Raw genomic sequence first — 26,671 nt, 5'->3', positions numbered from 1 at the left:
CCAGGATCCAGGAGCACCTGCCAGCTGCCGGAGGTCTTCCCTGCAGCCACCACAGCAGGCCCCTGCCTGTCACGCCTGCACAGGCTGCACACTTGGGACCCCTGAGGTGGACGAGCACGTGGGCACTCCCGCTGACTGCCCAGGATCCAGGGAGCAGCTGCAGGCTATGTGCAGGGTCCTGGCGCCCTCTCGCGTCCTCCGGCCGACTGCAGGAGCAGGCACAGGCTGGGAGGCTGTCTTGGCCCTGCTGTACAGACCTCCGGGTGCGGCCAGCTCCTGGTCACAGGCAGCACGGCCGGGCTTACGCAGGCAGACTCGCCTCTGGAAACGGCCCATGACCCGACTGCTTTTACTTGGGCATGATGGACTCCTGGACATTTTCAAAAATACTTGTTCTTCACTTGAAGAGAGATTGTCCAGGCCGGGCTTTCTGGTCATCCCAGTAACTTGGGAGGCTGAGGCAAAGGGACTATAAGTCCAAGGCCAGCCTTAGTAACTTAGAAACCTGTCTCAAAATTTAAAAAATTCAAAAGGACTGGGTATCAGCTCAGTGGTAGAGCACGTGCCCTGGGTGCAGTCCCCAGCACAACAATTAACTGTTTCACTCCCTCAAGACCTTGGCAGCTGCTGTACAGTGACGGCAGCCCCTCCCTGAGCCCCCACCCTATCCTGCCGCAGACCATGGATGGCTGGCCTGAGCGCACTCAGTCTCCTGAGCAGCTGTTTCTGTGTGTGCACGTATGGCTGTGGGGACCTCCACCCACACTCCTCTTGGAGTCTCTGATTGTTAAATATCTTCACATAGTAGATACCAACACCTTGTCACAAACGTTGTCATCTCTGGACTTGATTATAGTATTCGGGGCCATACAAAACATTTTTCCAGTATCTGGGTGGGCACAGGTCTGGGAGGGGCACAATGCCCACATGCTGAGGTTCAGGATTTCTGGGAAAGCCAGTAGTGACAGCCACCTGCCCCAGGCCTGCTGCTTCCCTGCACGCTACGCCCCTGACCTGCTGTGCCACCACTGTCTCACTTGTCTCTGTGCTGCTGCAGCAGGAGATGGGGGCACAGCGCGTGTCCTGGCTCCTGCTGTCTGAATCAGTCTATCGCTGATGAGTTTCTACAGGACCCACTTTTCCCTTCTTCAAGATCAAAGCATGCAAACTCAGGCCTGGGAAGGGCCCTGGAAGTGTTGCTTCCTCCTCCACTACCAGCCACGCTCTAATATGATCTGTGCATGTTCTGCAATCGTGTTGGTTTAACTTATAGCCATTTTGGTGGGTTTTTTTGTGGGGGGTATACTGGGGGTTGAACCCAGGGGCACTCTACCACTAAGCTACATCCTGCCCCTTTCATTTTATATTTTGAGACGGGGTCTTGTTAGGTTGCTCAGGATGAGCTTGAACTTGGGATCCTCCTGCTTCAGCCTCCTGAGTCACCAGGATGACAGGTATGTGCCACTACACCTGGCTTACCTTGTCTTCAAGATATCTTCGAGTCAGTAGATAATAGATCTAACTCAACATTTTTGACGCTATGCTGATAACCCATAGTTTGGATGTAACAATTTCTTTAGTCATATCTACCTGCTGACATTTAAGTTATTTTCAATTTTTTTCTATAATCAAGCTCTGAAAGCATTCTTAAGGGTGTCTCATTGTGTGTGTGTGTGTGTTTCCTAGAGGCAATGTAACATATACCTAAAATTTTAATATGTCAGGAAATAAAGAACGTGAGGGTCTATCCACAACATTCAGTGTGTGGAAGTGGGCACGAATGCTGAGCAGGACAGACAGCCACACAGTGACAGCTGCAGCGGCCTCAGCACTCTGCCACAATAAAGGAAGGTGTGGGGTTTCAGGGTCGGGACACCTTTGAGCCCCGGGAAGATAGTGCTTCACGGACATCTTGAAGCCAAACTGCTGATTCTGCTCCTGAGAAAGATCTCTAGGGTAGGACATGCCTCTGACTTGAAGCAACAGGTTCTGTTTGAAGGGAGGACCCAAAGCATCTTGAACGGCAGGCAGTCCCACTATGTGGCCACCTCTCCATCTAGAGTGTGAGCAGGCCAGGCTTGGAGTTGGCATAGCTGTCATGGTGTGCCAGGCCAGGTGCAGGCAGCCCATACCACCAGGCAGGACCCAGGACCCCAACCACAGCAGAGCCCCAGAGGCCCTACTGTGGTCAGTGGTGCCAACCCACTGACATTCCAGCAGGGTAAAGGGTGAGCAGAAGTCAACCACAGAGATTCCCAGGGTCATCAGCAGCAGGCCAGATGCTGCAGACAAGCTCTGCCAGCTGCAGCCACAGCCACAGGTAAGTGCAAGGCTCCAGGTCTCCTGGAGGTGAGGCTGGGTCAGCTACAGAGGGGAGGACCTTGAGACCACAGGGAGAAAGAGACACCACCTTGACCAGGCGACAGGGACCAGGTCAATCACCCCCAGTGCTGCACCTGGGAAGACACAGGTCACTCCTGAGGTCCTGCCCCAAATGGAAAACCTGGGGTTCCCTGTGAGAAGTGCCAGGTGAGTCCTGGCCAAGGTGCTTGCACAGTGACTGATCAGCACTACAGAGGCGACAGGTCACAAAGGACACAGGAAGACTGACCACCGCCCTCTCCTGGAGGTCCCTGGGGGATGTGAGGACAGTGAGCCACGGGACACCTGAGCAGAACAGGGCAACCCATCGGTGGGGAAGCTGGTGAGACGTGGTCTTTGTCTGGACCCTGGCGCTGCACCTGCGTGGACAGCAGTCCCCAGCCCTGCTCTGAGGTCACACGGGATGTCAACACCAGCTGGGTGAGGAGCGTGGGACTCTGGTGCTGCCTTGCAACCTTCCTGTGAGTCGGAAACCAGTGTGATGTGAAATCAAGATGCCGGCCGCGCAGCACTGCAGCTGCTGCTGGGGTGCAGGCAAAGGCCTTGGGGACCTCCCAGGGTGGTGCTGGGCACCACAGAGGCACCTGGCTTCTTGTCAAGAAGTGACAAGAGACCCGGGTGGCCCAGTGCAGCAGCACACCTGCAGTCAGCTCACAGCAGAGCACCAGGTGAGGCCGGGAGGAGAGGCCGGCTCCCAGCACCCTCCTGTCACCTGCACCTCAAGTTTGGGGATATGGGAACGGGAGCTACACCCACAGCACCTTATGCCACCCAGCCTGAGAGCTGGCAACCCCAGGTCCAAGGACAAGGTCACTGAGGCCACCGCTTCCCGGCCTCTGAGGCAGAGATGAGGGTCAGGGTCCCAGGAAGACACCTGTAAACACGTGGAACCTGGTGGTGTTTTATTTTCATTTTTCCCCCTTTCCCCTAACTCCTATCTCCCTTCCCTCTGCAAGCACCTGATCCACTGGACAGATCTTACAGGGCAGCAGCTAAGAGGGTGTCCCAGAGGCCAGGCCAGAGGATGCCCAGCTCCACCCGGCAGTCTCACTCCCCAGCTGTGTGGGACCACGTGCAGCCCCACCTGCCCTGCAGGGCTGGCCCAGGTGCAGGTGCCCTGCCCGCCCTGCCCACCACGCTGTGCCTACCATGCTCCTCTGCAGGGGCAGCAGCTGAGTGAGCGTCTCCTGCCTCTTCCTCATCACCTGGGCCTGCTCCCTCCACTCCTGCAGGGTCTCTTTTCTCTGGAGAAAACACGTTGTGGTATCAATGTCACAAGCCACAGGCAGCTTCAAGCAGTGCTCACAAAGAATTCTGTCTTTTTAGCTGCATACAAACAGCCTTCTCTTCCTGTCTGCCTGTCCCCAAGGGGAAGCACAGGGGCCCATGGGCCCTCCAGGAAGGGCCCAGCCAGAGCCACAGGGTCTGCAAGCAGCCTTCAGGCCTTGCCTGTGAAGGTTCCAAAGACCACCCACTCACAAGCAGACTTCCCACTAGGTGGCTTTCTCTAGAACCTGAGTGCCTCCAGTCTTCCCCGGCCTCGGGCAGAGTGCCTACTCCCTGGGGCAGGGCCATGCCCAGGGGCTGTGAGCAAGGCCCATCTTCTGCAGCTGGGCTTTGGCTCCTTAAGGAGTGCAGAATTTCTAAGTTGTCCCCTGTGGCTGGGGATGGGATGGGGCCTCTGAGAGCCCTGGCCCAGCTGAGGGCTGATCCACCCCGAAGCCTCCTCTGTAGCCCCAAGGTATACCTTCCTGTGTGAACCAACTCCTGGTCTGTTGGCAGTTCCTGGTTGGCTCTCCTGCACCTCATGCCCCAGACTGGCCTCTCGTCTCCTCCTGACCCTCTGCCCCACCACAGTGGCCCTGAGGCATCAAGCCTGGCTGCACCCTCCCCAGGCCTCCCCAGGCCTTCGGGGCACAGGTCTGCGTGTTTCTTGGCACCTGCCTAGATGGACCTTGGACCAGCCCAGTGTGCTGGCAATACCCCCACCTCCTCCCATCTCCCAGCCAAGGGACTCCAGGCAGTGTCTGTGCCTCTCAGTCACACAGTACAGGAGGGACCTGTTTGCCCCTTGGGAAACAAGGGGGTGACCTCCCTACATGGGTGGCATGATGGAGCCTAACCACATGCTGGCCTCTGGGAGCTGCTCAGCAAGGAAGCCCGCAGGTCTTGGGCTCCAGGCAGGGCATCAAAGATCTGACTTGCTTTCTGCCTTCAAGGTATTTTTTTTTTTTTCCTAGAAAAGCATGAGTTGCTCCTGGAGGACAGCCAGGTGCAGAGGTCTGGGTGCTGGGTGGGGCCTGCCAACCACCGCAGAAGCTGGGCGCCCCTTGGCTGCAGACAGAAACGCATCCCTGTGGGCAGCTTCAGCAGGCCTTGAAGGGGAGGGAGCAGGAACCCAGGGGCAGTGCAGGCACCGGGGCTTGCCTTGGCCAGGTCACCCCAAGGCCCACGGGCACACCAGGGATGGAGTAGCCAGCCTGGGGGAGAGGCTGGAGAGGCCAGGGAGATAGAAAGTCTGCCGTTTCTCTCCCTGTCTCCCCAAGCACCTGCTGGGCGCCCTCACTGGTGAACCTGAGCACAAGTGGACACAGTCCATGCCAGCCAGTCTCCTGGGTCCTGAAGCAGGGTGCTACTGGGTGGTCAGCAGCACTGGTAGGCAGAGCAGGGCAGAAACTGAGGACAGGGCCTGGTGGTCTGCCAACAGCAAGCCAGCCACCATGAGCCAGGGCATGGGACGAGCCAGGGCATGGATGATTCAGACTCATCCATACTGTGTCTAAATGCCCTTCCTCAGAAAAGGATGTTGGGTCAGTGATGGACAGGGGAGGAGGAAGGGACCAAGAAAGAGTAAGGAATTAGGGAGATACCCGAAGGCAGGCAGTGTGGTGAGAAGGCAAGCAGGGGACTGTGTCAAGAGTGGCCACAGGGGCCACACGTGCCCACACCTGTGCCAGCCCGATGAGGAGGCAGCGAGGAGCTGTGAAGCGAGAGCCAGGCACTTCAGGGAGCGTGCGGGACAGCCTGGCCAGGGAGGAGGAAGCAGGCCAGGCCTCCTGGGCTGCCGCCCTCAGTCCTGCGCAGGCCACACACCCGGCAGCAGCAGGGGGGCCTCGCCTGCACCGCAGACACACCTTTTCCGCTGCTCCACCAGAACCTGCTTCTCCCGGAGGTCCCTGAGGGCCAAGACCCGACTCTCCTCCAGGCTTCTCACTCGAGCCACTGTCTGGTACAGCGACGATTGGTACGGCAACGAGAGGTCGGGTAACATGCTCTTGAAGGAGGTAGTCTTCCTCCTAAAACACAAAGCGCACTCCTCTGCACGTTCCGCACCCACACAGACAGCACTGCGAACACGCCTCAAAGTCCAAGAGCAGGGCCTGCCAATCAGCTGCCTCGGGAGACATGATAGTACCAACCGTGGTCACCAGAGCCACAGCAGGGACCTGTGCTCATCTTAGCAGTTACCAGGATGATGGATTGCAGTGGGACACTGTGCCCCACTGACCACCACTGAATGCCAGCTACTGAAGCAGAAGTCACAGGAAAAGACATCCCCAGATCACCCTAAGAAGTGGCTGCAGCGTCAGCATGTGACTGAGTCAAGGCACAGGCTTGGGTGGCCTCAGCCCCACATTGCCAAGCACACGCCCAGCTGGAGCTGGGATCCAAACGGGGAGCTTGCCACGACTTACTTGGAAAAGCATCATTATCATTCCTAACAGTAGGGGAAGGAGGGAGGGAGCAGCGGGCTACACTCCTGTCCCCAGGATGGAGAACACTCTAAGAGCTTGGGCCTCCTAGGCCTTGCTGTGGCTGGAAACCCACTGCACACTGCCAAGGTCACTGTCTGTCAGAGTGCTCAAGGTCCCTACACCTTTACAGTGTTCGACCTCCAGGACAGAGAAGGATCAGTGCCCCCATCGTTAGTCCCCTCCCATGCAGCCCACAGCTCTCCACCTGTCCTCACGCCACCTAGCTCCCGCGCATGTGGCCTAGCATACCCACAGGTGCACTGTGCATCTGCTCCTGGGGTGGCTCTGGAGGGCCACAGATATCTGTCACGTTACCATCTCTAAGATCCAGTCATGTCCCCTTGGATGCGATGAGATGCTCTGGGGGACACGTCATCTAGGTTCAGTTGTTATTCTGACACATTTTTCCTCTATACGTGTATCCACACGTGCACACAGACATACACATGTCCACACACACCACCTATGTCTGGTCTATCTCCTCTGTGACCTCACATATCCATATGTGCACACAGGTGCACACACACACACACCACCTGTGTCTGGTCTATCTCCTCTGTGACCTCACATATCCATACATGCACACAGCTGCACACACACACACACCACCTGTGATTGATCTTCTCCCTTGTGACCTCAAATATCCATACATGCACACAGGTGTGTACACACACTCCACCTGTGATTAGTCTATCTCCTCTGTGAACTCACATATCCATATGTGAATAGAGGTGCACACACACACCACCTGTGATTGGTCTTCTCCCTTGTGACCTCACATATCCATATATGCACACAGGTGCACGTGTGCACACACACACACACCACTGGTGATTGGTCTTCTTCCTGTGACATCACACATCCATACGTGCACACAGGTGCACACACAACCAACCATGTCTGGTCTTCTCTCAAGTGACCTCCCATTGAGCGCCTTCTCCTGGGGGCTCTTGCCCACTCTGGTCCTGACCCAGGTGGCACTCGTGGCACTCACACACAGCAGTGTGGTGCAGCACTGTAAATCGTGGTCACACTTCTGCGAACACTTTCAGTTGCTTCCCGCCTTACCTGAGTAGGCTCCGTGGCTTTAGGTGCTCTTTCCCCTTACTGCTTAATGCTGCCTTGAGATTTGGGGGCAGCTCGATGGGCAGGAGCTGCTGCTCCAGGACCTGAGCCTTCTCGTTCTCCACGATCTCCTGTCTCAGCTTCCAGAAGCGCCTGATCTCCTCCTCGCTTGCCCAGTGCTCTGTGGCATCAGGGGGCCTCCGGAACTCGCTCAGGTGGAGCCCTTCCACAGGCGGGAAGAAGTCCGCCTCCTGTCCCCCCAGCGTGGCTTTCAGGTCCCAAGGGCTCCTGGTTTTCTCATTAGGCATGCAGTCCTGGGACAAATCCAGCTGGGGGTCTGGAAGCTCACTCAGGTCCAGCTTCTTAACTGGTGGAGCCTCTGACAGAAGGAAATGCCATTTTAGTAGCCTGAACATCAATGCCATCTCCAAGAGCAGTGCGCACCCAGATGCTGGAAAGGTGGGAGGGCGTCCCCTCACCTCCACGCAGCAGGCTGCCTCAGAGCCCAGCAGCTGCTGCACAGACAGGAGCAGACATCTCTCCAAGAGGCCAGATCTCTTTGCACAAGTGTCACTGTCCGGGGTAGGGCATGTGCACATGAGGGGTCTCTCCACATGCAGTCGGCATCTCTGCTCCCACCCTCGAGCCCTCGAGCCCTGACTTAACTCACGGCTAGCCTGCTGCTCTTGTGTGGCCATGCCTCTGCTGACTATCAGAGACTTTGGATCCACATCAGCCACGTGAGAGAAAAACTAGCCCAGGTGTGTTTCTCACTGTGTTTGGAATTGGGACCCAGACTGCATTTCTGTTGATGGAAACAGGTGCTCAGAACTGTGAGCTGGGAGGACAGAGGCTGCGGCAGGGGCCCTGCCAGGCTGGGCAGCAGCTAAGGGATGGGGGCCAAAGGGAGTGTCTCGCTCTAGTCACTGCTGCACCTTCTGTTCTTAAATTTTAAACAGCTGTGACCACTCTGAGCTATTCTTTGGTAAAGCATACAACCACTGTCAGACTTTGACGCCCAGCCCATTGTCCGTCTGCCAGCCACGTGTCAACTGCACAGCCACCCCAGCTCCAGCTGCAGCCTGCTCCGTAAACTGCAATTGGGTGGAAAGTAGTTGAGAAAGAACACTGAATGAAACTGCACACTCATGCACTCATTATAAAACGTATTTTCAGAATTAGCAGTTTACAGATTGTTCGCCTTTTAGCAGAGCCTTTCTCTAAACACTCCGTGGAAGAAGAGGCTGCAGGTGCCAAGGGGCACCACCCAGCTGTCATCACTGTACATGCCCAGGGGGCTTCTCTCCCTGCCTAAACCACAGTGAATGAGTGGGAACTCACACAGGTGCCACACTCGCACTGCACAGGACAGCATGTCCCCAACCTCTGCCCCTCATGGACTGCTACATGCTGGGGGTTTGTAGTATTAAAGAAAAGGCTCACAAATAGGCAAAGACACACTTTTAAAAGTCCTAATTAGCTGTGAAATTCCCCTGGTGTATCTTTAGCAATTGGAAATATGCACACTTGGCCAGTTTGCCTGTGGATAATCCATTTAGGGGCAGAGTGGAAACCGCAGACTCCTGAGAGCGCCCCCTGGAGGAAGATGGTGCCACACTCAGCAAGGACAAGAGGCCAGAGACCATGCACAGCACGTTGGAAACCACCTGGGGGCCCAGCCCTGACGTGGGAAGACACAGAAGCAGCATGTATTCATTTTTGACAAACTGTTTGATGTATTTTGGGCTTTTTAGTTTGATTATGGCCTCAAACTTAAAGAACAGTGTGGAGGGCCTGAGTTGCACTGATGCCAGGTCCGCAGCTGTGGAGTCTCACCTGACACCAGGGCCACAGCTGTGTGCACGCTGCCCTCCCTCTCAGACTGGCTTCTACCTCAGATGGACTCTCCCGCAAGGGCCACCCCGGCCTTGAGAACTGGGGTGTCATACTGAAGGCTCATTGTCCACCCGCAGACCCTCTATGCTCTCGCCAGGTGTCCCAACAGTGCCCTCTTCCATCTCTCTCTCCAAACAGGTCAAGCATTCATGGCTTCCTGCTCCTTTGGTCTCCTTCAATCTGGAAAGACCCTGCTGGCCATTCCCTTCCCTGATGTGCTCCTTTGTGAAGGGTGCAGACTGTCCTGTGCAATGTCCCTCCATGGGGTCCGTGGGGTCTATCCTTGAGTACACTGCATCTTGGGCCCCCAGGTAGGCCCAATGGCCCCTGTCTTCATGTAGCCCCCCAGCTGCAGAGTCCAGGCCCTCATGCCTACCTCTCCTCAGTCATCCCAGGCTCATGCCACCTGATGCTCCAGCCAGGTGCCACTGCCCTCCACGGTGCAGTCCAGGTCAGACAGCCAGGGGGTGCAGATGTGTCCAAGACCCCAACTTGCAGACTCTTCCCCACTGGGGGCATGCTGTTCGTCCTTCCCGCTCCCCACGACCCATCAGCATCATAAAAGCCAGGCGCTTTTGCCACGCACCCCAGAAGGAGCCAGCCAACTGAACGAGACTGTTGGGGATCACCCCAAAGGACACCTATGGGCCTGTGACCTGCTGCCTGCTAAGAGTACACCACCCACATGCTCTCAGCAGCTACGCAGCCCAAACATCCCAAGGTCAGGTGCCGTGCAGCATGGCAGTGCCAACAGAGACTACAGCAGTTCCCAGGATAAGCTGACTGCCCACTCTTGAAGGCCAGGGTATCTGGCCAGTGAGAATCATTCCTGCATTACAGCCCACCCTTGACCGCTACACATGATCAAAAGCTGGCTGCTTTCTCCACTGGAGGAGACGCCAGCCGCTCTGCTAGGGCACTCGCTCCTGGAGGAGACGCCAGCTGGAGCTTGGTCAATGTGTTTGTACTCCTCCACTGGGTGCCATTTTCACTGTCCCCGACCAGCCTGTCTCCAGCATCACAATGGCTATCTGCCTTTCCCAGTCCATGTCACAAGATTCGTGGCAGCTTTTGATGCCACTGCACATGCCTCTCACACAGGATGGCAGGCCTGGAGACGCCCTGTGCTGAGCCAAGGGCACCAGGGTGCAGTGCTTCCTGGGCTTGGCACCACCACTCTGTAAGTCTTCCCATGCAGACATTCCTGGAGGGTCTTCTGATTGGCACCTGGTGACCTCACCAGCTGCTCTCGGCCCTCTGGCTCATGGTACACTGCCCTCCACCAGTGTTTCCCGGGTTCACCTCCAAGCCAGCCACTGGCTCGTGCATCCAGATCTTGGAGCTGCTTCCGAGGATTCAACCTAGACATCACACATGTATGACCAACACTCTGAAGTGAGGCATCCGGGCCATCTGCGATGGGTCAAGGACAGATGCATTAAGCACAGGCCTGGTCATCTTGGACCAGGCTTTTCTACCAGCTTCTGGATGCTACATCCCATCAGGAGAATGAAGCTCTTGCTCCTTCCTCTCCCCCCAGACTCCTCTTGTCTCTGCCTAGTCCAAGCCCAGCTCCTCTGAGCCCATCAGCAGACCACTCTGCACAGGGTGCTGTAGGCAGGGACTCACTGCAGGAGCCCCTAGAAGGCATCTGGAAAGCTTATCACAATGGCCAAAAACCCCCAAACATAAGCAAACAAGAAATGAAAACCAAAAACCACAGCCCTCTGGAAGTCTTTGCTTATAAAGTGCAATGAGCACACCAAGGAGAGAGGCTTTTCTTCCTCCTCTGTTGTTTCAAAGCCCTGCAGCCTCTTCCCTGGAGAGCTCCCACCGGCTGAAGACCCCAGGAGAGTCACAGTGGCGGTGCCTGGAGGCAACTCCAAACAGGCCCAGAAGCAAGTCTCCTTGCCCAGGGCACCTCCACCAAGGAGTTCAGGAGCATGTCCCGGGCTCGGCTGTGGGCTCGGGATCACTGGAAGCTGTTACCAAGTACATGCCACCTGGGCCACATGTGCAAGCTCACGTGTCACTGCCATAGGCCAACTGTTTACATATGCAATTTACATTATATATGTGGCTTTCTTGGCTTATCATTAAAAATGCACACATGTTCCTACGTATAGAGTATATGACTTAGTCCAACTTTAAACACAGTGAAGTTAATGTTTCAGAATGTTTACTGTTTTGGTGAGCTTCATGGTGATTCTCCTTCATCTCTATTTCACTTTACTTTTTCTAAGTGTAAATAACTACAAGACCACTTGAGATCAGATGAGATCACGAGCCCTGAAAACATCTTCTGGTCATGTGCTGACAAGGTGGAGTAGCTTAGCAAGGGCCTGCTGCAGAGTTGACAAGACCAACATGCTGGCAAAGCCCCTCTGCAGGTACAGGAGAGGCTTATTTTGGTCTTCTAATGGAGCACGGGCCTCCTGAGCCTCTGCTCCCTGCTGGCTTCATTAGGTTTCCACAGTGACCTCCAGACAGGCTCGGTAATGCACACTGGGGACGTGAATCCTCGAGCACAGGCCAAGCGAGGTGGTGTGGCTGGTCCTCTTGGGACCCACAGAGGACAGCAGCTGCCCAGATCTTCAGGAGGACATCAAGAAGAGATGAACGAGCTCCACCCTGGCTTAGAAAAGCTTGACCCCCAGCTTCCATGCACGATGTCATCAGTTGTATCCGCAGCCATCGTCCCACAAACCTGAAGCAGCTGACTCTCTGGGGAAGGAGTGCTCCACCGCACAGATCCGCAGGAAGGTCAGGATGGCCACCACTCCTTTCTGCACGATGAGCTGAGGAGGGAATTCCAGAGGGCAGTGTCTTAAGTTCAGTGCCTTCAGTGTGGCCACGTTCCCTGCAATGGAGGAGAGAATCGTCAGTGCTCTGCAAGACGCTGCTGCGGGGACACAGAGGAGATCAAAGCAGCTGGTCTTGCATTTAAAACGACTCTAGTTGGTATTGGGGTCAGAGCAGAGGAGGACACCTGAGCTTGCTCTTTAAAAGCTGCAGGAAAGACAGACTCCACAGATTGAGAACAGGCTACATGAAACAATAGCAGCAAAAGCCACCTGCATGCATCACTCGCAACACCCATTTGCTGCATAAAAGCTGCACCAGACCCACAGAGGTGGGGAAATGTGTCCTGCCCTCAGGGAGTGGGCAGTCACCCAAAACTGCCTTTGGGCAGTCCCAGATGCTGGGTCCAGCAGACAGACTTCAAAGCAGCCATGACAGCCGGGCATGGTGGCGCCCGCCTGTAATCCCAGCCACTTGGAAGGCTGAGGCAGGAGGGTCGTGAGTTCAAAGCCATCCTCAGCAACTTAGCGAGACCCTGTCTCAAAATAAAACATAAAATGGGCTGGGAGGGAGGGGGATATGACTCAGTGGTTAAGCACCTGTGGGTTCAATCCCTGATACCAAAACAAAGGAAATACTACCTCACCCACCCTCCAGCCATATCTGCTATGTACATCCACAGGCTCCAGCAACCCAAAAGAGCAGCATTTAAAATCATCTTTTGTTTTATTGTTCTAACACTTACCCAGCTCCACAGGTAACACTTTGATAGGATTTCTTTCTAAAAGCAAAGTTTTCAAATGCCTTTAAAGCAAAAAATAAAATTAAAAATTAAAAAGCAGAAAATTAAAAATGACCACACCTAAAATATACTATCAAATCTTTTCATTTTCCTCCTCTTTCAGAAGTAAGTGCAACATAGATCCCAATCCCGATTCCAGCACTGACCTGCCACTGGCAGCCCCAGTCAGCATAAGGCTCTGCCCCGGTACCACCTGGACCTGGGGCCAGGCCACTCTCCATTGTGGGTGCTGCCCGGGCACCGTGGGCACTCAGCAGCATCCTGGGCCTCCCCCTAGAGACGCTGTGTGGTTCCCTCCAGCTGTGACAGCCCCACTGTCTCTGGACACTGCCAACAGTCTTCTGGGGCAGACCCACCAGCCGAGAAGCCCTGCGCTGGGCTTTCCACCGCTTCCCGTCGGGCCTGCGCCTTGAGCCCCTATCCCATGGCACGCTGTGAGCAGTCCCGGTGCTTCCTGGGCTCAGAAGGAGTTTTCAGCAGTGTTTGGAAGACCCAGCTGTGCAGGACACACCCCACGCCATCAGAGGCAGTCACACATGGGGCTTCTGGGAAGTCTCAAGGCAGGCACGGCCAGAGGGGACTTCTAGATGTGTCTGACCTTGGATGCCTTCTCTCACGTAGTGCCTATTAACAGCTCATGCATCAAGACAAAATGTGCCATAGACAGATGGGGTGTACAAAAGGTGCCCTCTAAAATTCACTGACTGAATCATGATGGAAAAAAATCAGTATTTTACATTAACTTTATCCTGCACTTCTTCTTCTGTTTATTTTTCACATTTACTTCTGAGGACTGTATCATCTGTCCATCTGTGCAACTGTGTACTCAAGACGTTGAGATCTTGGTCAGCTGTGATGTGGGCTGGACTTTTTCACCCCCCAAGGCAAATGAGACTCAGACAGGCCCCCCCACTGAGGCACTGCCTCACGTAGGGGATGTGACTCTGGCCAACTCTGCCATGTGGGGTGGTCTGAGAAGCTGCATAGGGAAGGAGAGCTGCCACTGTGGATCGCACCGACTTGCACCCCAGCCACGCCGGGTCCCCACTGTCCAGCTGCAGCCACTGGAGCCATGCAGCCTTCTACCAGCCAGGGTCATTGCAAACAGAGGCGTGGCCCAGCTTCTTTCGGGGCACGTGCTGCCACAGTAGGGGCTGGTGCTGCGTGCTGCCCGTGCCCCTGGCTCAGCACAGCCTGATCTGCTGCAGGGAGAGCCAACGGGGCCACAGGTCAGCCCAGGAGGCCAAGCAGGCAGGGCTTGTCACCGTCTTCCCGCACTGTCTCTTGGTGAAGCCAGCGTACGCAGGTGACAGTGGACAGTGACCAGGAGTCCTGTCTTCTCCCAGGTGCCCTTGAGAAGGGCCTCAGACCCTCGGGCTGAAGGCACAGCGAGGGAGCCAGCATGTCTGTGATCTTTTGAGGCCAGATTGCAGCTGACAAAGACACAGGTACAAGACAGAGGCTTCCTGCCAGTATGTCATGAAAATGAATTTTCTGATTGCAATCCAGAGGAAAATCAGATTACCGAAGGATTAGACAGTTTTCTTTTACTCTCTTGGGTTTTCCTTACTATTGGGGTTTTTAAGGAATAAACTGGTGAGGGAATCTTTCCCTGCAGTGTTCAAGGTGGACCATCCCAGTGCTGCCCTTTTGGCTGCTTGGTTTCGGTCCCTTTCACTCTCACCACACAGACACAGCTACCAGGAAGCAAGGATGGTGTCTCTCCCTGTGAGACATCTGTCTCTCCCAGTAGGACCCCAGACACCCAGGACGGCAGAGGACAGAGGCAGCTCGCCTCCTCTTCTCCAGCGGCAAAGCCCCGGGGAGCTCGGCCCTCGTGGCAGTGCTCCTTCTTGGGAGATGGGATGCTTCCCAAGAGCACAGGAGAGTCCCCTACCATGTACCATTGCCCCAGAATGTTCTCATAAACACTGTAAACGACTGACTTGTAACACAGTCCCTTATGTCCTAGTAGTTCAACCTTCACTCATGGATTACTTCATTTCAATGATTCTCAATTGAACATACAAATCTACATATAAAATTGGACTTGTTTGCCTTGGGATCTATTTTTTAAGAATTTCTCTCTGCTAGAAAACTCACATGTCCAAGTCACTGAGAAGGGGAAAGTCTAAGGTTTTTAATAGGTCTACAATCACTCAAGATTTCTAATTGACATGTCTTAGCTCTTCAGCAACTGATCCCATCTTAATCATGTAATGGGTCATAAATCACAGAACAAGGTGTACCTTAAACAACAAGATGCAGCAGGCTTTGGCTGGCAAAATCAAAGAATTCCAAACTCTGAGCTCTGTGTGCTTATTTTAGGAAGAAGTATACTTGCAGGAATAGGCTTTAGTTTATTTTTACTCTTGAGTAGCAATTACTCACTCGAACTGAGTGCTGAGGCTAAGATAATTTATGAACAAAAAGCACTCACTCATCCAAACACAGAGGCTGATGGCCGTGTGAGGCAGGAAGCCTTCCCAAATGCAGAAGCCACCAGCTCAGAGGCACATGAGGCTGCTGGGCAGCCTTGCCTCAAATGCTGGCTCCTCTTGGGTCCACCCGTGACGCCCCCCAGCACTCCAGGCGTCCCCACCTGCTTCAGTACCAGCCTGTCAGCAGACTGGGCTAGCGACTCATGGGCACTCCTCATGGTCACATGGAGCAAGAGCACTCCTTAAACTACTTCCAAAAGCCTCACCCTGGCGCTGCACCGCAGCCTCCATGACACAGTCACTGGGGACACAATGGTGTAGGAACTCGGGTCACCTCCAGACGCCCCTCTTCCTTGTGGGGAGCGAGTCTGAATGATTCGCATTTTCCTTCCCTGAGCCGGAGAGGCTCTGACCCTCACCACATCTTAGTGACCTGGACATTGCTCCAGTCCCGGAAGTTTGAGGACACGCCTTCAGACGTAGGCCGGTCGCCCCATGGATTGAGCCACCCTCACCTGTTCCTTTGTGATGTTACCCCTTTGCCCTGCTTGGGACAGAATGTTCCCTGGAAATGCCCTTTGTGTGTCCCCTTCTCTTGCTCTGCCTTTGGGCATGACCTTCCTAGATGTCAGTCAACCTGCTGACAGCAGACATCACGAAGCTAGACTCAGCCCCCTGAAACCTGACCCCTTGCCTCATTTGAATGGCTTCTCCCCAATAAAAGGGTTCAGCACGTGCTCCTCGCTCTCTCTCTTTCTGTGGACCCTTAAGGTCAGAGGAGCTGTCACATGAACCCAAAGAAAAAAGTCTGTCTCTTGTGTGGATATTTCACGCAGCCCAGTTCCCCTGGAGTGACCCTGGGTGTTTCAGTCGGGAGGACACGACACTTCCTCTCCAGCCCCACCTCCACCCCACCCGAGGCTCGGCCAGGTGCTGCCTCCGGCATGGACGGCTGCAGTGGCCTCCCAGCCATCCCCCTACTTCCACTCTCGTCCCTGCAGCCTCCCCTCATGGTGTGGCTCAGGCCAAGTCCCACTGCTCCCTCTCCACTCACCCCTCCTGGGACTTCCCAGCTCTCCCTAAATGAATCCGAGAGTTGAGAACATGGGCTCTGTTGGCTGGCTCCCCACTGTGGGATGAATACACGAGGAGAACAACTTAAAGGAGCATTTGGGCTCACAGTTTCAAAGGCTTAGGGCCACGGTCGGCTGGCACATTGCTTTTAGGCCTGTGGTGATGGCAGGGCATGTGGAGGAAAGGGCTCCTCTCCTGGCATCCGAGAAGCAGAGAGGGAGGAAGGGGCAGGGGACAGGAGACACTCTCCCAGGGACACCCCTACTGGCCCACTTCCTGCAACGAGGTCCCACCTCCTACAGTGTCCACCACCTCCCAGTGTCCATTCAGCTATGCCCCATCAATGGGTTGGTCCACTGACGAGGTCAGCCTGTATGGTTCAATTACCTCCCCAAAGCCCTGCCTCTGGACATTGCTTCCTGGGACCAAGCCTCAACACAGGAGCCTCTGGGGGACACTCCAGATCCAACCTTGTAGGCTCCAAGCTCAGTGACACTCCAGACCTTACTACGCCCCCAGCTCTGATTTGCACCCTGGCCTCCATGCCATGCCTGGCACCTACCTGCCAAGCACACACCTACCCCAGGTCTCTGTGTGCCCTCCTCCCAGAGGCTGACATTAGAGGAGGGACTGACGGTTTGTCAACACATTTGCAGGACGGCTTCTGATGGTATAGAAGAGAAAGTACCAAGAGGGCACAGGAAAGGGGGTCTCTACAGCAAGGAGTGCTGGCTGCTGGGCACAGGCCCAGAGGAGGCCAGGCTCCAAGGATGGGATAGGACTGTGCTCGTGGAATCAGAGTGGCAGGAATGTGGCAGGACAGCACACATTGCTTGCTGGTGGCCAGGTTTCCAGTTCCCCAAATGAGATGTTTCTCACTATTTTCCAAGATCCCATACTGATTATATAGGATTCACTGGAATGAAGTGGCTGGATTTAATTCATCAGTGGTACTTTTGACCTGCAGGTGGTTCTGCACAAGGGGAGTCTGAGGTGGAACCAGCTGTCACCAGCACAGCACTGGCTGCCCAATAGACGTGGAGGCAGCACCATCCCTCCTGGTGTCCTAGAGCCCCGTCACAGTCACGGCTAGGAGAGTGTGGCGCATTTGGACAGCACACCTCCGACTGGCTCTGAAATCATCTAACCCTCCATTCTAAAGTCACCCCATGAGCAACAGAAACCAAGTTGCAGGAGAGCAGACACTGACGCAGCTTAAAGAGATGGCAACAGGAACTCTGACTCACTTGTGAGAGCCAATCCCAGAGGGAAGCGCCTTGATTTTGTTGTACCGGAGGTCGAGCCAAGTCAGGTTTGGCAGCAGCTGGAAGAAACCTCTAGGAATCATGCAGAGGGCATTCCTCTGAAGATGTAATTGCTTGCACAGAAAAGAACAGAAAATGTCTCATTAACCAACCCAATTTCGAAACATGGTTTATTCAAGAAAGCATTTTCAGAAAGACACTATACTAACTACCATGTGTGGCACATTAAAAAGTAAAAAGACATTTTACCCCTTCTAGAATTTAAACAGCTGACCCAGAATCAGAGCAGAGTTCTTTTCAGAGCTGTGACTTCTGTTGTGCCATGACAAGTACCTTGCTTTCTCAATGAAGTACCCTTTGACACCAAACTCACCCAGGACTTCACAGACCGTTTTCTCCCTCCTATGTTCCACACTCAGCGTCATGGCTCTTGGTAGCCCAGTGAACTGTTCCCTTGATGAGCGGGTCCTGGGGATCCACCCAAGTTCATGCTAAGGGAAAGCTGCTGGACAGAGGCATAGGGGTCTTCCATGGCACTATTTATGATAGATGGGTGCACAGAAGTCCCTTCAGAAGCCATTTCAGAACAGTGTGGCACATCAGCTCAGAAACATCCAAGTCACCATCATGGATAAGACCATGTGGCAGCAAGACTGCTTGTATACCTACAACCTACACACAACTGTCCCCACCTATCCACTGGGAGGCTGAAACCATCGAAAAGTACTGCATATGTGCTGCGTGCATCCCCCAATACGCACACACCTAAGGTAAGGTGGGACTCATGGAGAGGCATGTAAGAGGGCCACAACCAAGAGCAACAGCAGGGCTGGGCTGTGGCCCAGTGAGAGCGCTTGCCTGGCAGGTGTGAGGCACTGGTTCGATCCTCAGCACCCATAAGAATAATCAAAACAAAGGCAATCTGTCCATCTACAACTACAAGAAAGAGAGAGAGAGAAATAACAGAACCATCTAGCCATACTGTACAATTCATAAAAGTCATTAAGACTTATGAGTTATATATTCCTCAAATTTTCTACTTAATATTTCTGGACAAGGGGGGGAATAAGGTGTCTGTAATTGCACAATCATAGAATGGCCAGATGAAAGGAATTTTTAACATCATGCAATTAGCATTATAACACCCATCTCCTCCTGTACCTAGGCGTACTGAGGAGGCAGAGACAGATGCTCAGAGCATGACCTTGAAGCCAGACGGCTGGGCTCAAAGCTAGGTCTTGAAACCTATCAGCTGTGTGGCCTTGACCAAGTTCTGGAACCTCTGTGTTCCAGTGTCCTCACCACAGCTGCTGGGCCCCACCTCACAGGGTGTGCCCCAATCAGGGAGTGCCTGTGATCCTTGGCCTTTTACCACTACACTGTCTGCTACTCAGTGGGCAATCAGGCAATTCCTTGTATACCATAGCTCCACAAGCCCCCAAATCCAAACCATTTACAGGCCTCTGCGAGACACTGACTAGAAAAGTCATGCTCCTATAAATGCATTGAAAATCATATGCCTATTAGAAAACCCCTGTCCCTGCCTGCTGGCAGCTGGCACGCTCTCTGGAAAGCAGTGTGGCCATCAGTGCACAGTATGTGCCTCCAGGTCAGCTGTGCATGTACACACAGGCCTCCATGCAGGACCCTCCCAGGTCAGCTGCTGGAGCAGAGTATTAAGCCTTCCAGTCTGTGCTTGCCCTGTTGGTACCAGCCAATTCTGGTACCAACAGGTCCTCCTGAAGGCCAGTAAGAGGACTCCTTCCCAGCACCCCCGGAAATGCAGGCACTACCCCGTGTGAAGCTGGTGGGGTGGAAGAGTGTGTGGCCTCTCCCTGCCTCAACGTCCTGGGAGTGTGAAGGTGGAGCATTCTTTACATGTCCCCTGAGTACCAGTATCTCTGGAAGTGCGACCTACAATTCCAAGGATTGCTCTATAGCTACAAAATGTGGCCTGTAACCCCTGAGAGTCTGCAAGTGTGAGTGGTTACCTCACTTACTGATTTGTTGGTATGGCAATAAAATTCATCTATCTCACGAAAGGGAAACAGTTGTGACGCTTCTCTATTAAGCTGAAGGACTTGGAATTTCCTCCTCTCCTGTAGGCACAGAGTCAATGGGAACTTCAGGGCTCGACATCTGCTTCATCACAAGTGACACACACAGGAGCCCATCACAGGATGAGGTGGGTCCCTGTGCTGGAAAAGCCCTCAGAGGTCAGTGCTAATAAAGAACAGCAAGAGCAGCGCCGGCCCTGGCAGCAAACAGGTAAACACAAACTGGCAAGCAGGCTTCAGCACTGCAAGCGCCACCTAAAATGCCAAAGTGCAGCTTCTGTGAAACTGCTGGGCATGTCAACTAACATCACAAGTGTTCCACACACTGTCTTCACGTGCATTATGGCTGCACTTCACAATAATCCCAGACTCCAGATGAAGTCAAATGAGTTAAGAACCCTCCGTGACTCCAGTCGGGCTGGCACTGCTGGGGGGCAGCAAGGTCTGCATCAAGGCTGTGCTCTAACAAGGCGGTGCTCCAGAAGCACTCCCAGGCACTGCCCTCAGGAGGTGCCCAGCACCAAGGCCATGGCTGTCACATCAGCAACAGGGAAAGCAGTGGGAGAAACCGGGTTAACTGCTGTTCCACTGCTCAGGTTTTTGGAGGAGTTTGTTTTTTAAATAAGAGACCAAAGATGTTTGGGTGCTTGCCTCTCCCATGGGGCCTTGGTGGAGAGTGATGGCCTGCAGGATGGGCTCCCACTTGTGAGCAGATGCACCACTGCCCTTGCCATGGCCCATATCTCGATTTCTCTTTGTTGTGATCAGCAATATGAAAGCCCAATTAACCCTTCTCTGCCTCTTTCTAGAATATTCTCCAAAGAGCAAGATACTTAGCAAGCAAGCGCAGGGCTGGGTGCTCCACTTATTTGCACAGCACCTGTGTGACAACATCCCAAGGAACTGCCACTTACTTGAAGGTTGGGGATTTTGAAGACCTCTCCCATGTGATGCAGACCACTTTGACTCAAGTCCAAACTTGGTGAGGGAGAAAAGATGATTCTCTCAATAATCCTATGAACATCTCTGGAAGGGGAGGCAGGCAAACCACTGACTCCATTAGCACCCTCCTCTGCATCCTCAGCAGCCCCAGCAGGAGCCCCACAGGTGCAGCTTCCCTCCATCTGTAGCCCTCCAGCGGCCACGGCTCATCCTCCTTGGTCTGGAGTCACCTGCAAACACAGGCAGGGGAGACCCAGCAACAACCAATCACACTGACACAGAAAGTGAAATTAGAACCTTGGATCTTAATTGTCCAGCAATACCTTTGCTCAACACCAAGTTTAAGAACTGTTGCTCACCCAAATCTCAGCGGTGAGGCACAGCTCCACTTTGTCCAGCATTGATAATCAACTCTGTAATGCTTATGGGTCTTACATGCACATCTAATGGACGACCCAGTTACTGATACGTGTTCGTTTCACTCCCATTTAGGGAGGAGGAGGGGTTCCAGTCAGTGAAGGAGCCGCCCCAAGGGCGCGCAGATAATGGGGAGCCAGGTCTGCATGAAGGTAAACAGGAGCTCCCCAGGACATCCTGGCCTTTGCACAGTAGGTGGTTGGTGATTAGCAGAGAAGGGTAGGCCTCAGCCCTCTACAGACCCAACAGGGAAAACGTCCACACCCCAACTGAAATATGCAAGGATGGCCCCGCCTCTATTTTCCCCATTTGGCCTGGTCGAGAATTGTCTCAAGTTCCCAGCCCAAGCGGTCTCTGCAGGAAAGGAGACCAGAGCCTGGCGCAGCCTTATCCAAAGCCCCCGCGGAAGGCCACGCTGCCGGCACAACTCCCCCAAGTCCGCCCAGAAGCCCCGCCCGGCCCCGCAGGCACACCACCTCCCACAGCCTCCTGCAAGCACACCGCGCCCCGCAGCCCCGCCCCTCAGGCACACCGTGCCCCGCAGGCACACCACGCCTTGCAGCCTCGCCGCATCTGCACACCGCGCCCCGCAGCCCCGCCCCGCAGGCACGCCCCACCCCGCCCCGCACACACACCACCCCTGCAGCTCCACCCCTCAGGCACACCACTCCCCGCAGCCGCCCCGCAGCCGCCCCGCAGCCGCCCCGCAGCCGCCCCGCAGCCGCCCCGCAGCCGCCCGCATCCCGCAGCCACACCCCACTCAGCAGCCACCCCGCGCCCCGCAGCGGACGGCCCCGCCTTCTCCTGCCTGTGTCTGGAGTCCCCTGCCTCCGCCCCGCCCGTCCTGCAGCCCCGCCCGCCTCGCGCCCGCCCTACCTGCGGACCCTTCTGCTGCACGCCTGCAGCCCGGCCGCTGAGAGTAGGGGGCGCCGCCAACAATGGAGGCGGCTTGGGCCCACGGTCGCCCTGGAGACGCCGCGCTACGGGGTGCCTGCGGGCGCCGAGCCGCAGAGGGCGCTATATTGCGCTTGCGCGCGCTGTGTCTTCTACAGGGCGGTGAGGGGCGATGGAGAGGGCGGGGCAGGAGTGGGCGGGGGCGGGGCAGGGGCGAGGGCGGGGCTCGGGAGGGAAGGGTAGGGCGAGGGCGTGGGGGCAGCGCGGCGAGGGTGGGGCCGGTCCAGGGCCAGCGGGTCAGCCACAGGAGCCGCAGCGCGTGGGCAGCTTTGCGGGCCGTGGCCGGGTTTCTGCTGTGACGGCAGGTGAGGCCTTCCGGACGCCGCCCATGGAAACTGGAGAGGTTGAACACACAAAAACAAAGGTAATTCCATCAGGCCGAGCATGGCTGTAGGGGTCACTTTTCCTGCATGAGCAACCGCCTAACTGGCAGAGACGTCAGAAGGCTCTACTACTGAGCGAGGCTGTCAAGAGACCAGTGACCACAGCTTCAGTTGATGTTCTGAGGCCACTTGCTGATCCAGTCAGATCCCAATGGCACCGAGATGGTCCTGGACACAGGAAGAAGGGAACATCACCGGAGATCTTAAGTAAGTCCCACAGCTCTTCATATGCTCTGTGTCATACCCAGGGCAGTGTGAGCACATGGTCAGGTCCCAGGAAGGTCACGAAAACAGACTGACCAGTGGCCCGAATACTGAGACCAGCGCGAAAACACTCTCAGGGCAATGGTTCAGCGTGTGTAAGGTGGTGAAAGCAAAGATGATCCTGGCCTGCCGGAAGGAAGCAGACGGGAATTCCAGGACTGCAGGACAGTAACACAGCATCCAAACACTTGGAACTGAAGGGACACTTGTGGAATGGAAAGCAGAGCAGGAGACAATGTCCACTGGCACGCAAGAGAGTACTAAACTGGGGACATAGGGACCCAGTGAATGTGTCTACCAAACTGACTGATCAGCTGACTGTTACCAGCACTCCTCCCCACACCCCATGTACATTGCAGAGATACTAGCAGTTGTATACCCCTGAATATTTTGGTTACAGGTTTGCAAAGTTTGTGCCCACAGGCACTTATCAGATATTTGGCTCCTGCAGTTAAGTGGGCAGGCTCCAGGTGGTTGACCGAGGAGCCCACAGGCATGGTACAGAATACTACATGGCATTTTGTAATCAATGATTAGTTATAGGTGGAAACATTTTGCCATTTTCTGTCCTCACATTTTCTCCAGTTGCAATGCCACCTTTGGTCCTTCTTTTGACATGTGATGTGGGTGGTTCTAAGTCTGTGAATGTACCAAGTCCTCATTTTGATCTAATTCTTAAGTGATTGTTTAGCTGGTGCAGAGTTTCTTGTTGACAGCTACCGTCTATCAGAACATTTAAGACATTAGTCCCTGGCTGCGGCTCCCTGCACGTAATTTTCGTGCAGGGAATCTGCCTTCCCTTACTGTGTCCTGTTCTGGAATTTCATTACAGTGTTTCTGAGTACAAATTCATTTGATGCTGCTTAGCACTTGATGTGACCCTTCTGAATCCATGCCCTCAATTCTGGCCGCTTCTCGGCCTTCCTGTCATGGCGTCTATCCACCCTGACCTTGATTCTCAAGTTGGTGGATGCCTCTCTGTTCTCCACGTCTCAGAGCCACCTTGCTCAAGCTTATCTGTCTGTGCTCTGGGTGGACTGTTCACTAAACATCCCTTCTGGTGTCAGTCAGACTTTTTTCATCTACTGAGGTTTTGTGTTGTTTTGTTTTTTTAGTGACCTCATGTTGCAGTTCTAATTTTCTTTTTTGTTTTTATTTTGTCTCCTCCAGTTTTATTTTATAATCTCTTTTTAATTTTTGTTACGTGACAGAAGAAGGGCAGTGCACCGAGCAGGGAGCACTCCCTGCACATCTGTGGGACACCTGTGGCTTCATGCCTGGCCCTAGGCTGCCCCTCCAGTCATCATGGGCTCCAGTGTGAGTGGGGCTGGGGAGGAGCCAGGGCCTGGCATCAAGCAGTCCTCTCCACAATGCTAGCAAGTCGGGGCACTACCCTGATTTTGATGGAAGGAACTGAGGGCAGGGGAGGTCATGAGTACGCCCCGTGCCCTGCCTGCTGGTAGGCAGGCAGAGGAGGGCAGCCCACCTCCTCCTCGGCTCAGACATGCAGAGGACAGGCCTGGGGTCCTCCCACCACAGCAAGGTTTTAACAGAAGAGATATATCTCCATGGGGACCCTTTTCAGAACCACAGAACCAGCAGAGCTCACAATGTTTGGGAAACTCAACCAAGAGCAGGGGCATCCATGGGCCCCTGGCCAGCCAGATGTCCACAGAGCCCACAAGGCCAGGCTGGAGTGGCACAGCAGTGCTGCGGAGGCCCTTGTCCCCATAGCTCTGCATCCACAGGGACTCTGTGCTGGGCAGGTGCTGAGTGGAGCGTCTCCCTGGTCTCATGGACAGCTTCCCACGGGGGCAGATGCTGGGCTGAGCCTGGGCACACAAATGCCCAGTCCTCTGGAATGGCCCTTGATCCTAGAGGCAGGGTGGTTCTGCTTCTCTGGAGAAGTATCCCAGTTGGATAGACCTAAGCTTCCCACAAGAGCTCCCAGTGGGGTCCCGCAAGGAACCCCAGCAGTGGCAGGTGGCTTTCCCCAGCCAGGGTACCTCCTCCACACCCAGAAAAGACCACACCGTGCTGCAGAAAAGGCCCCGGTTGTGGCTGCAGAAGTGATAAGACAGCTCTGAAGACAGGAAGCCCATCTTGAAGAGAGGGTCGAGGACTTGGTACTCTGGAAGAGACAGGAAGTCGTGTGGCCCCTTTGTCTAAAGGTGTCGGGAGCATTTGTGTAGAACTGCCTCAGAAGCAATGGCAGGGCTGGAGGCCAGGAGGAGGAGGATTTTCTCCCAAAATGCTCCTGTCACATGGTTGTCACCCTTGACAAGGCTGGGGCATTCTGCACTTGACTTCCAGTGGGAGTGGCTCCTCCTGAGAGGACAATGCCTGTGGATGTGGCTTGGTCAGTTCTGCATGTTTCAGCTGCTGGGTGGGGACAGATGCACCTGCTCCCTGTGGTTGCCTGGCAGGGGCCACCAGCCCAGGTTGAACTGTGCTCTGCACAATGCCCACCCACCCATTGTTCTCCCTGGAAGACACACCCCTGCCAAACCTGGACCCTGAAGATCTCTGAATCCAGCACGTGCCCAAGGAGTACATGTGGACGGCTGTGCTGGAGTCAGGGTTTGCTTGTGAAACGGCAGCCCTGAGGGCGGAAGCCTCGCCACCGCCACCGAGGAGCCCATGCCATGTCCCACGCAAGACAACTGAAGGCGGCCTGGGGAAACTGGGCCCCGGCTGCAGCGACTCACAGTTGCCCTGCCAGGGAGCTGCACCCTAGGCCAGGACCTGGGGTGTCCCATCAGCATGGCCTCAAGACTACCTGCTTTGAACCCCAACTGGTAAAATGGGAGTAGGGGCAGCAACAGAAAGGCAGAGTAAATGAGGACACACAGAAAACCTGGCACCGGGCACCTGTAACATTCATGATCTGTTATCAGCAGAGATCGATCGCCTGGACAAACCTAAGGTCAGAGATCAGGAATTTTCATGAGGAGAAAAAATGGCAGGCAAGCCTTGTGCAGCTCACTAAAAACAAGATGCATTCAAACCTCACTTTTCTGCCCTTTGGGGTGCTTACTTGGTGCCAGCCCTTTGATGAGTACTCCTAAGGAACTCAAGCTCAGAGAGGTTAAGGGACTTGCCAAGGCCACAGAGCTATTAGGAGGCAGAGCTGGGCTTTGCCCTAATCATCCGTCACTACTAAAACATCTGATGTCCCAACACAGGCTGCTTTTAAAACATGCAAAAGAAAAAGGAAAAGGCAGCCCAGACATGAGAATGCACGGGCTCCACATAAACCAGGAGAGCTGCACCCGGGTGGCAGGTGGACGGTGCTCATGGCCCTAGGTTACGCCACGGCAGACATGGGGTCCATCCCAGCTGCAGGTGTGGGTCTGACTCTCAGCTCCAGAGGTGCCCTGCCAGCCACCTTCTGTCCTCTGGGAGCTGTTCCATCCAGCCCTGCCCTGTGGCTGTGAGGTTTCCTAGTGCAGGGCTGCAGGTTAGTGGCCAGTGGTTGTCACTGCCTGGCACCCTGGGCTCCGTGAGTGCCCTGGCACTGTGGCCCTCTTCCCCGTGTCTCTTCACCTCTGTCATGCCCCAGCCTCTCACCCCTGTGCGGGGCCTGGCTGTTCTTCCTCTTGGAATGCAGCTCCGGACCCCCAGGTCTTCTTGGCCCACCTGGTCCTGTGGTGCACCCCAACTTTGCCTTCTTGTGGGCCTGTTCCCACTCCTTGTCTTCACAGCTGTATCCCCAGGGCCATCAACATCTGTAGGAGGTCATCTGCTCACCCCACCCCGTGTGTGCCTGCTGAGCATGACTGGCCCAGACTCACCCCTCCCGCCTTGGGATGGGTTCCCTGGTAGAACCTTCCAGAGAGAGCCCATTCAGAGCATCACAAGGTCCCTGCATGTGTTCACTCCCAAGGATATTTTCATTTTGTTGGCAAAATGTCCAGGCGGGTCTGTGGAGCCCCAGCTGCAGGCTCTGCTCAGTGTCACCTGGGATCCCTGCCAGCGCAGGGGGCTTCACCTGGAAGCCGGGGGTGGGGGGCTGTGGCTAAGCTTTTCTCCTCCCCCTGCTCTGGCTCCCTCAGTGTGGACTGGGTTGGTCTGTGGAGGGAGGGGATCAGGGGCAGCAAGCCTGACCTGACCAGAAAGACATGATGTCATGGCCGGACTCCAAGGCTGCTGCTGCCTTGACGAAGGTGGTC

The 26,671-nt window shown here is 54.9% G+C and overlaps 1 protein-coding gene across 3 annotated transcripts in view; it reads right to left on the bottom strand.

Moving 5' to 3' along the window:
- Positions 1–21,930, bottom strand: part of Lrrc27 (leucine rich repeat containing 27) — a 28,206-nt gene extending 6,276 nt beyond the window's left edge. Inside the window, exons 1-9 of one of the 3 annotated variants that reach the window (XR_006852546.2) lie at positions 21,775–21,930; positions 20,454–20,711; positions 17,465–17,595; positions 12,646–12,704; positions 11,806–11,958; positions 10,401–10,511; positions 7,206–7,581; positions 5,517–5,678; positions 3,531–3,626 (exon numbers count right to left, since the gene is read on the bottom strand). Coding sequence is in view for 1 of the 3 variants with exons in the window: in XM_046448855.2 (XP_046304811.1) it covers positions 3,531–3,624; positions 3,940–3,942; positions 5,517–5,678; positions 7,206–7,581; positions 11,806–11,958; positions 12,646–12,704; positions 17,465–17,595; positions 20,454–20,663 (1,188 nt within the window). In the remaining 2 variants the exon portion in view is untranslated. Of the gene's footprint in view, positions 1–3,530; positions 3,627–3,939; positions 3,943–5,516; positions 5,679–7,205; positions 7,582–10,400; positions 10,512–11,805; positions 11,959–12,645; positions 12,705–17,464; positions 17,596–20,453; positions 20,712–21,774 lie in introns of all 3 variants that reach the window. The other 2 variants (XM_046448855.2, XR_006852547.2) reach the window with 2 other exon arrangements.
- Positions 21,931–26,671: the final 4,741 nt, after the last annotated feature.

This window comes from Marmota monax, unplaced genomic scaffold (genome assembly GCF_021218885.2).
Source record: "Marmota monax isolate L192 unplaced genomic scaffold, Marmota_monax_Labrador192_F-V1.1 WCK01_AAM20220418_F8-fsc00076, whole genome shotgun sequence".
Taxonomy (NCBI): Eukaryota; Metazoa; Chordata; class Mammalia; order Rodentia; family Sciuridae; genus Marmota; species Marmota monax.
This window is presented reverse-complemented; position numbering and strand designations above follow the sequence as displayed.